Source organism: Triticum dicoccoides, chromosome 2A (assembly GCF_002162155.2).
Source record: "Triticum dicoccoides isolate Atlit2015 ecotype Zavitan chromosome 2A, WEW_v2.0, whole genome shotgun sequence".
Classification (NCBI taxonomy): domain Eukaryota; kingdom Viridiplantae; phylum Streptophyta; class Magnoliopsida; order Poales; family Poaceae; genus Triticum; species Triticum dicoccoides.
The window spans coordinates 711,264,350-711,275,592 of record NC_041382.1 but is presented as its reverse complement, the minus strand read 5'-3'; the positions used below and the strand labels follow the sequence as shown (position 1 = coordinate 711,275,592).

Genomic DNA, 11,243 nt, shown 5'->3' with positions numbered 1-11,243 from the left:
TGTCAGCAGCCCCTGTGAGGTCGAGCTCACATACTCCATGTCAGCATATCTTTCATTTTTCTGTGAAAAACTACAAGACTTTTCCAGTTGTGATGATTGACGGAGCACTCGCAACAGACCAGCCATGAGCGCACAGGGCACCCGCCCATACATCGCGCACAAACATAATGCCTCGCTTGCAGCATTGCAGGTACGTATGGACACTCCACCGCACCATGTCATGCGTTCCTCTCAAAGGCATCAACCTATGATCACCATACCATGATCTGTCGTTCCGTCCAAGGAAAAATGATGAGCAGAAGGGGATGATGGCTCATGGCTGATCAGTGGTTGCCGATGATAGCCAGCCAGCTCGCTGCTTTTGAGGGACACAACGCTCTGGTGGGCATGATTGGCGCCGCACCGGCCGCCTTTGGTGCTGCCCCTGTCCGCGGCCAACATTCTCCATGAGAGCAGCATCATAGTGCTTTCTCTTTACGGGGTTATCACAGACGTGGAGCAAGATGAGAGCCGGCTTTAGTTGTTGTTAAAAGCTGGGTTAGCTAGCGAGCTAGGCCGTGCTGGAGGCGGCCTAGAAAAGCTCCATTTGTTCCCTCCCTCCCTCCTCGGGTGGCCGGGGTGAGGGAGAGGGCCCGGGCCAGGCCGAACCGTCGGCGCATCTTCGCATCACATGCGCGGCCGGTGAGGAAAGTTTGGGTTGCTGCTGGTACGTGGAGGAGTGGGTTTTCGTTGGAGCGCACCGTCGTCTGTCCGTGACCCCGCTCAAGCTGAACCTGTAAAGGAACACGTTTTGCGCCGTCTGTACTGTGGCATCTTCTTAGGAAGAAGACGAATTTGCATTGGATCAGACAAGTACTGGTGCTATACACGATCGAAGCCGGCCGAACCGTTCACCGGTTAACGAACTTTTGTTCGGAAAGTACAAATAATGCAGCGGCATCTTGTGGCATGTCTAATCCTGAGAAGAGATGCCGAACGAACTCTATGATAAGAAGAGGAGAGATTATTAAAGGAGCTGGGAAGGAGGCATCGCATTTCCACATGACAGGTTCTATGGGTAATCGGCGCTGAAACCTCCCTCTCAGGTCTGCATGTACAACTTTTCCACAACGAAGCCCACACATACAGCTAGATTCTTCAGTTTCTCCTTGTCTTTGGGCATATTTTAAAGGCGTTTGCACCAAGAGCAAGCCGAAGGTAGTTCCAAACCTTGAAACCACTGAATTTAGTAGTCGAACCCAAAGCTAGATTAATGCATAGCTAACCCAGCTTTGGGAGCACCTTCCAGATCAATTGATTTTGATTTTGGACAGTTTCTTCCACCTCCTCCTCGTGTCTATCTCATCAGAACCCGCTCAGAAAATAATTTATACAGTAATTTTCTTGGCTTGCACCTGTGCTCGGCACCAATAGTACGTAGAGAAGCAAATCTGCTTCTTTACCGTTCTACGGACTGCATCGTCAGTGACGCTCAAGTCGAACAACAGAGCACGTTTTGTGCTGTCTGTACGTACTGTCAACCTGTCATGAACCCTGCCACGTAAGCTGACACAGAACGTGCCCACCTCGTATGTATACGACCAAGAAATACACGAGAACTGGCACATAACCAATGTGACTGAGCAAACGCGTCGCCGACGAAGACGATCATTATATCCATATAATGTTTAGCGAGGAGTCCAGCTTCTTGTTTTCCTTTTTGCTAACGACTTTCCGTTGGGAAAGGTCAAGATAACGCACCGCCTTGTGGTACTACTATGTAAAATTAATCTTGGGATGCTAAACCAACTCTATGATAGGAGAGATTACTGCATTATGGAAACTAAACTAAATTATAAACAAACTAGGGAGGATGCAATGCATTCGTCTAGTGCTGCTAGTTCCACGCGACAGGTTTCATAGGTTCGGTACCTGCAGTTCGATCAGTGAGCAGAGCACACACACATGGACCCTACAACGCAGATGATTGCCCTCAAATTCTGTGATCGTCAAGCATATAAGCCAACAAATGGTAGTGCATGTTTTTGTTAACCACACACGCACACACACACACACACACACACACACACACACACACACACACACACACAAGAACACAAAAGTCTAGCCCTCATAATCTATTTGTAGAACTTCAGATAGCGTAAATTCATGGTTCACGACCCGTAAGAAAATCCACAGTTACGAGTTCTAAACAAAAAATAGATCGTCCTATAATAATGTGAGGTGAAGAGGATCGGGTGCTCATCCATGGAAATTTTAGGTATTAGTCTTTCCTTGGTTGGTCCTATGCATGCATGGTCTAAATTTAGCATATTGCCCTATAGCTGATGGATAAATAGTGCATTCGTCACTTGTATTCGATATAATGTTGACTTAGGGTTGCCATATGAGTGTGCTATCCAAAAGAATGCCCAAATAGACAACCGTCTGAAATCACCAAAGGATTGCAACCTACGAAATTGATGGAAGTCATATGCCCCGTACGTGGGTTGGCACTAGAGCATGCCGTCTCCCTCCATAATGGTAATCATTTATGGACAATAGTGTCTTCCAGAAATTTCATAGGTTGCAGTCCTCAGAGACTACAAAGATGATCCATCATCTAGATTAGGCATTTTTTAGGGTAGCACTCGCATATGGCAGACTTAAGTCTTTTATGGTGATTGCGGCATTGGCCATCACCCTATCTTCCATGTTAGACATGACTTCTTGCAAATTTGTTATTGGCCCAAAATGTGTGGCTATAGTCGTGCCCAATTAGCTCACATATAACACATACATACCTCAGGGAAACATAGTTCGAGGAGCACAAAAGCCACTTGGAACAAACAGGTTAGTGACATTACTTTTTTTGGCAAGTCTATACTAATACCAATTATATATTCCTTAGAAATTCTACGTCAAGCAACTTCCCAGGAGACATCATGTTAATCAGATTAAAAACATCTAGCCATCCATCCAGTGAGACAAAATTATAAGGATCACATGGATTGAAACTTTGCGATGTTAAGATGTGGAATCTGTGGTGTAGTCTTTAGCTCAATCCTATCGTATTGGGCTCAAATTATGTATTTCATATTTGTTTCATCCCATATTACTTTCCGCCAATACAAGATATCTTATGATTTTTCAATTTTCAGGGCCTATGTCAGACGCGCATGAGAAATAGAGTAGGCTTGCTAGACATGATGGCATGTGCCACATGCGATGGTGGGGGAAACCTCCGCACAGTCTCCATGCAAAGCATTGCTAGATTGGGAGCCAAAAATCCTCCCCAACATTCGACAACTCCAAAACTTGCCAAATATTAGTAAGTTTCTACAAATTGGCAAAATATATTGGTACAACAAACTGGTAGTCTATCTTTTGTTTTGCCTAAACCTTGGCAATCCAACCTTTGGGCACAAAACCAAGCATGGTTTTCTTGATGTGATAGCCAAGCACAAACGACATTTTCTGTAAGATGGATCTACCTTGCGCTCGGGGAGAAGCATAAGAAAGAAAGCCATGCTAAACACATCCATACCCATTTGAAACATACAATATTATTGTTGAGTTCCTTGTGGAGATTTTGCACATAAAATTTTCTTTTGTTCAAAATTTTACATATTTAGCCTCGTGTTGTTGTGGTAGTACTAAATGATGGAAAATAAGAGTGGAGGTGATGTCTTTCCACAACTAACCAAATGCAACCTATAGAATCTATGTCCTGTATAGTGCATCGTCAAGAAGAAAACAAGAGAAACTTCCTGGAGGTTTTGATGGAGGAACATCATCAACGAAAGGAATTGAACCATATGTACTAGAAAATACAGGTGATGATGGGTCTTCATGGCGACCAGGCAGGAAATTTCAATCTAGCGATACAAACAACACATAGATGTAATTATGGATTTTGTGCAAATCATGCAGTGGTGGTTGTGATTCCTAGCTCACTTCTTGTTGTGTGGATCTTTTGCTTGTAAGATCCATATCTCGGCCGAGGAGTGTACGACATGTAGTGACATCGATATGACATGCTAACACTACAATGGAGACACAATGGTGAGGTCTAGGCAACATTAGGAGTGGTGGGCGGAATCAAAGCTATTTAAAATTAGCCCAAAAAACTATGGAGGAACTCTCTCGTCTAGCATCCACAAGATTAGCTTCAGGCACACGTGTGTGTGTAAGCAAGTACATATTATGCGCCGGTTGGCAATGACAAAGGTGCACACCAACTACGATCCTTTGAAAAGAGCGGTTATGTGTATTTCATTTTCACATTTTTTTTCACAACCATGTGGTGAAGCTATTGGTGGGATAATGAATCTGATGACATCTAAACATCATATCCTATATAAATGACACATTCTACACCTGAGCAAACAATGAGAATCTAAACTACCTTGGAGTTCATGACAATTTCATCTTTAATAAACGATCCGACTTTATCAGTCAAATAATCAAAGTATCAGATAAAAAAACACAAACTCCATGTTCATACAAGTTAAGTTGAAGATCGTTGAGCTTGTCGTCTCTAACTGCACTTTTTGCATCTTGACGTTCCACCAAAACTGTGTGAATAAAATCGCAAAATACCAAACATGCACAAGTTGGATAACCTCAAATGCTTTGAAGAGCCTCCTAAGTGTCGCACCCCAGTTGGTCAGAACTTTTGTTTGTGAACATGTTGTGACCAGGGACATACCCCTTGCAAGGAAGATTGCCAAACCACTGATTTAATGTTGTAACCTCAAGGATGAAGTTTCCCGTCATAAAAGAATGAAGCATGAGACACTGATGGCCAAATGAAACTTGACACCCCTAGATCAAGAGTCGGTGACTTGCGGGGCCGACTGAGTACGCACACTTGAGGTACTCCCTCCTTCCATCTATATAGGGCCTAATGCGTTTTTCGAGCCTAACTTTGACCAAGTGTTAGAGCAATAATATATGACATGCAAGTTACACAAACCATACCATCAAATTCTTACGTGAAAGACGCTTCCAATGATATAATTTTCACACTATACATCTCATGTATTATTAATCTTATCAATAGTCAAAGGCGGTCTTGAAAAACGCATTTGGCCCTATATAGATGGAAGGAGGGAGTAACTACATTTGGCCCTATATAGATGGAAGGATGGAAGGAGGGAGTAACTACATGTGTTGTTTATCAATAGTCAAAGGTTATTGTGGTCATTGTTTCATTTGGTTTTATCCCCGTTGGCTTGGATTTTAATTATGTTTTGATGGTGTGTGTTCTTCGTTCATATATCATGCTGGTGTGCCACTAGAGACGATATTTGTTCTGAGATGAGAGTGGAGTTGTTTGATGCGTGGTTGTGACGTCCTTACTCATTTCAGCCTCGGTGTCAGCCGGTGGTCGTAGTGTGAGCCCGTTGGGAGCTCCTATTACACGTTGACACCATGAAATTGCTGCTATAACGTTCACATGGATCGGCCCACGAAGCTTCCGCTTGCTCAGCTTGGCTGCCCTGCTCCACTCGCTCGTCTAGCATTTTTCCCTCGTTCAATATGCTCCTATCTTACAAAAAGACAACCATCATTCTGTTTGAAAAAGTCCGTTAAATCAAAAGATGTTCATCGACTTTTTAAACAAAACTTGGATTACTAAACTAAGTCCCCTCCTGATGGCTACTCTTCTGATCGAGGAGCTCATTCATCTTGCTCTAACAACACATCTTATTTAGCAGGACATATGTGCTCTTACACGAGGTCTTCTTTCCTTTATCACTTAGGAGCCGTGCCAGATGAAAGTCGCATGCACGATTTTGCGTGAGAAAAGGAAGCGAATAGTCCTCCTTTTGACTCTGTTGCAAATAAAAAAATAATCAAAAAATTGCTAGCAATTTAAAAACATTCACAAATTTGAAATAAACTTCAAATTTTTTTTAAATGTTCACAAACTTTAAAACTATCGGTGAACTTTACATATATGCATGAATTTAACAAATATTAGAAAATTTTAAAAAATTGACTCGCGTATTTCAAATGTTCATGAATTAAAATGCAAAAGGAAAAAAATAAAAAGAAAAGGGAAGAAAAACGTAAAAAGAAAATATAAACCCTCAACCAACGGCACACACCCGTAGTGCGTGCAGAGGAAAACCTGCGCATCTTTATGTGTTCAAAAAACAAATCCTGCGCGTCTTTAACGCTCTACGGCGACACGACTGCATCGTGCGTACACGAAAGCTTCGCTGAAAGAACTTCTTCGGTGAATGTGTCAGCGTGTATCAATGCTACCATCTTCTCCCGGCCGTGATACGTACGTACGTACTAGATTTGTTCAACTCCGTAGGCGATCTTTACAATTCGTGCATGTACGTATACTGAAAAGGGTAAACTAACAATTAATACGTGCACGAGCTCATTACAGTGAATTCGCCATTGGATGCCACGCATCTTTTGAAGGAACGAGGTCGATCTCGCCCGGCCGACCAAATCTCGTGCATGGTACGTGTCTAATCAGGCGAGATAGAGAATGTTTGCCTTTGCATGCTCTGCCACTCGATCACATCACATGCTCACTCCCGTAAAACGTCCCAAGCCATATAAATATAAGAGTTTTACTTTTTGCAAATATGGAGAAGAACCCCTTTTTCAACACGCTCAATTTTCTTCGGGTTCTTTACAGGCTACTAAGCATATATGGTGTTAGGAAATTAGGCAGCTTTATTTAAGCTTAATCAAGATTAGCATCGATTATAGACATTGCAAATCGGGTACGGCAAACTAGAGACTAGGGACATTTAGCATATATGTATAAGGACCAAATGCACATGTCAACAGATAGAGGTTCAGTACATACTACAAGTTTACGAAAAACTCCGGTGCAACACGTCTTCAGCAATGGTGGTGAAGTCGAGTTGGTCGTCCGTCGTTCAAAAGTAGTCAAAGCAGGTGGACAGATGTCGAGGATGCAGTCGTAATTAAGCGAGCAGGTGCGCCAAGACGCTCCCAGAAATCTTATCATGCCTCAGCCGGTACAGGTTCTCAAGGGATGCAGTTTCCGTGGTCTGCTCTTCCGGACGGATGTGCACACAATTGTCGGGATGGGTCACCATAGAGGAACTATCCAAGTGGGCTTACAAATTTAATCATGATCAAATGCTTTGTGGATTGTCTCAAGTCAAATTGTGTGTTTTTTGTGTTCTGCATAGGCTCTCTCGTATATATGTATTTCGTTTACATTGAGAGCACGTGTGAGGCAAACTAAGCATAGTTTAGATGATTAGATTTTATTGGTGATTCTTCTACTTGGCTAGCCATGCAACTAGATTTCAAAATTTTAACTCGGTGAGATACAGATTTAGTGGGCCAAGGTCCATAAGGTATAACATATGAGTAGTTCATTTTCTATAATCCAATGGCAATATTACCATTACATATTGGGAGGTAAGATGATGTCTATGATGTTGTAGGAGTAATATGGACATTTATAATTTTAAAATAAGAAAACAAATCATATTGCTAGTACAACAAAACAACGGCAAATAAGAAAAGATATAATGCTGCCAATTAATGCTATCTATATCTTCCATTTTGGTTGTGTATAATATAATTTTCAGTATTGGCACATACAATATATGCTAGTATAACAAAGATTCATGTGGTAAATGATTTCCAAATAAAGCTTATTGTCGCACAATACTTATGAATCTTTTTCATAGAAACACTTAGTAATGTAGACCAAAACATGACATTAATATATAAAATACCACATATGAATCTTTTTCATACTACTATAGTGATATCACATATGAATATTAAATACAAAATATATAAACATTGAATATTTATCATTAAAAATATCACCTTTAGATGTCTCTATGAGGCACATAATTTCCATCTTCTTCTTCTTCTTTTTTTAAAAAGAAGAGGGCGAGGCCTGCACGGTTGCACAACTCTATGGTGCAAGGTACAACTATAGTTGTTTTCAAAATAAAAATAAAACAGTGAGTACAAACTGGTTTTGGTGACCCGCGAAAAAAGAAAAGGTTTTGGTCAACCACTCCCATATCGCCAAGACATCAGCCGACGTCGGCACACGCACTGTGCATCGGTTGCCTCGTATACCCTCTTCCCGGGCCCAGAGCCGCCTTCGTTCCAGACCCGGTAACCCATAAACGACCCGCTTATATACGAACCGTTCGTTGACACGGCGACGACGAAGTTAAACAACTCCCTCCCTCCTCCCCCGCCCCCGCAGACAGACCACCGACGGCAACCACCTCCGGCGTTAATGCTCCACCGACGCCTCTAATGGCCGCCGCCGTCGCCGCAGTGACCTCGCCGGATCTCTTCTCGTTCCACGCGTCCATCGCGCCCTTGCCGGCGCCTCCGGCGGGCGCTGAAGACGACGATGGCGACTTCGAGTTCCGCATCCCCGCGGCGGTGGCCGCGCTCTCCGCCGCTGACGAGCTCTTCTCGGATGGGAAGCTCGTGCCTCTCCTCCCACTGCTGAATCCCGCCTCAGCCTGCTCGGCTCCGCCGTGCGTGGAGGAGGAGCCTCCCTCGGAGCCCGTCTCTCCCCGCGCGCCGCGGTGCGCTGGGCGGCGGTGGCGTGATCTCCTCCTCCTCGTGACAAAGAAGCCCAAAGCCGGCGAGGCCAAGGGTCGCGCGGAAGCGTCTCTGGGGCGTCGGGAGGCGCATTCGCGGCCGCTCCTCTCGCGCGACTCCTCCTCCTCCTCCTCGGCCTCCTCGTGCGACTCCGGCAGGAACGCGCGCCGCCCGCCGCCGCCGTCGCGCCCGCCCCTGCGGACGCGCTCCGCGCCGGTGGCGAGCCTCCTCCACCTCATGTCCAAGAAGAACGCCGGCGACTGCAGGAACGGCGCCGCCGCGGCCGCTGCCCCGAAGCAGCGCCAGCAGCAGCAGGCGTGCGCGCACCCGCTCCTGACCCGGGCCTCCTCGTCGTCCTCGGCCTCCTCCTCGGACTCCGGCAGGAACTCCCGCCCGCCGTGGCACCCGCACGGCCCCGCGCGGCCATGGCGCCCCGCGATAGCCGCCGAGAGCCCGCGCGTCAGCGCGTCCGGGCGCGTGGTGTTCCGGGGCCTGGAGCGGTGCTCGAGCACGCCCGCCGCGGCGGGCATCGGCGGCCTGCGGCGGCCGAGGCCGAGGGGCATGGAGCGGTCGTACTCGACCAATGTGCGCGTGGATCCGGTGATCAACGTGTTCGGGTTCGGGCACCTGTTCTTCCCAGCTTCGCCGGCCAAGGAGAAGAAGGCCGACGCCGCGGGCGGCGGCCGGAGGAGCAGGCCGGAGAAGCTGGCGATGATGCTGAGAGATCCGCAGGATTAGGTGGTGGCCATGCTGGAACATAACGCATGAGATTCTTCCTGTCGCGGATTCTTCTCTGTATTTCCCATCTTGTTTTTTCAGTTTTTTGTAATATACACCGCCGCTCCTGTTGTCTAGAACCAGATCTCTCAAATTTCAGAGACCTCATGCGAATCTGAACTGCCATCAGAGTGTCGTGTCGATGTAAAAAAGATTACTCATGAACAGAAGAACACTTTGCTTCAAGCTGAAGATCACTGTGAACTTTTCAAAGAAAAAAGAGAAGAAGATCACTGTGAAATCGGATGAGGATGGGGAGTACTTTTTAAATTTGGAAATCGGGATGTGGCGTCAAATCGCAACAGTTGGAGCAACGGGACATCAAAGTTTTGAAATTTATCTGGCTGTCCCCGACAGTACAATAGAATAGATAGGGTGCAGTGACTGCCCTGCCGCTGGTGGCAGGAAAGGAGAACTGGGTCCGTGATCTGTGCTCTGCTGCCCCCACCCTCACCCTCCCACCTGTGGCGCTACAATTCAAAAGCCTCTTAAATTTGTTGTATGTGTACACTACTTGTAGAGGACACATGTGTGCGACTGACGAGCCTGCATTTGGAGTTTTTAAAAACAATATATATATGGGTGTGTCTAAGGCACATCTAAATATGCTTTAGTTATTGCACATCTAAATAAGTAAATCAAGCATAAAGAAAAAAATGAAAAGAGAAAGAAAATATTCACACGAATCTCAATGTGTGAATTAATGATATGACTTAGATGTGCAATACTTATGGCACATTTAGATGTACTTTAGCAAAACTGTTTTGACTTATATATATATGGATGGATGGCAATATGGCATGGTGCTGATTTGATTTGAAACCATTTTGACGTATTCTACTCGTACTACTACCACACATGGGGATCTCTGGGGACGTGATGGTTTAGGGCTCCGATGCTTCTCATGCTCCTATCCCCGATGGCTGAGCAAGCTCTGTTCCTAGAAGTCTGCGCTTCGCTTAAACCGAATTTCCTTGCACAAGAGTTCAGGTTGTGTCCTTGCACAAGAGTTCAGGTTGTGCCCAATACCATCCTTCAAATCGTCCATCGCACGGTCTAAGAGCCGTTCGGACCTCCAGTAGGCTTGAAATAGCGTCGTCCTGGGGCTGAAAAAACGGCGTGAGGATGATCGGGTTCCCAGCCGCCGTCTCTAGGTCGCCCCCATGCATCGTTTTTAAAAGTTTTAAAAATATAATAGGTCAAAATTCGACCAAACACGACACAAATTCGGCAAAATTTAGGCGTTCCATCGGTTTTTTTACATATTGAAACATAATCTAAAACAAAATAGAAAAGCAACAACTACTACTGTCGCGCCGCCATGCGCCTCGGCAGCCAAGGGCCGCCACTGCGGCGGGGGACCGGGCCCAGGGCCGTCGAGTACTCGAGCGGCAGCTCGTTGCCGCCCTCGAGGTGCTCGAGGACAAAGTGGAGCGTGCGCCCGGGGACGCCCCACCACAAACGGCGGCCATCTGTGTTGTGGCGCCCCCTCACCGGCGTGTTGTTGGTGAAGGCGAGCTGCTCCTCGTAGCGGCGTTGGAAGTACGCCGCCCAGTGCGCATGCTTGCTGGCGGCGTACTCCGGGCGACCCCGCACCTCCTCCGCCAGGGAGGCCCGAACGCGCTCGATCTCGCCGTGGAAGTGGCCGACGTCGATCGACTGTGGGGGGATGGGCACGCCTCCGGCGCTGAGCCTCCACCGCCCCGGACGCGCATGTCAGGCAACGCCGGATAGTTCGCCTCGTGGAGGAGGTGGGCCTTCCACTCGTGCACGTGGCGGCGGCTGAAGCCGTTGGCCACCGCTCCATCTCTGGGGAACCGCTCTCCCATTGGTGGGCATACACGCGATGGCTGTAGATGGGGAGAGATGGAGACGAGATGGGGGCGTCGACGGCG

General features: G+C 46.6%; 1 protein-coding gene across 1 annotated transcript; it reads left to right on the top strand.

The window, feature by feature from the left end:
* The first annotated feature begins 8,144 nt into the window (after positions 1-8,144).
* Positions 8,145-9,540, top strand: LOC119356491. Its single transcript, XM_037623448.1, has one exon. It carries the CDS (start codon positions 8,275-8,277, stop codon positions 9,307-9,309), a length of 1,035 nt encoding a protein of 344 aa, XP_037479345.1. The 5' UTR covers positions 8,145-8,274; the 3' UTR covers positions 9,310-9,540.
* The last annotated feature ends 1,703 nt before the right edge of the window (positions 9,541-11,243 follow it).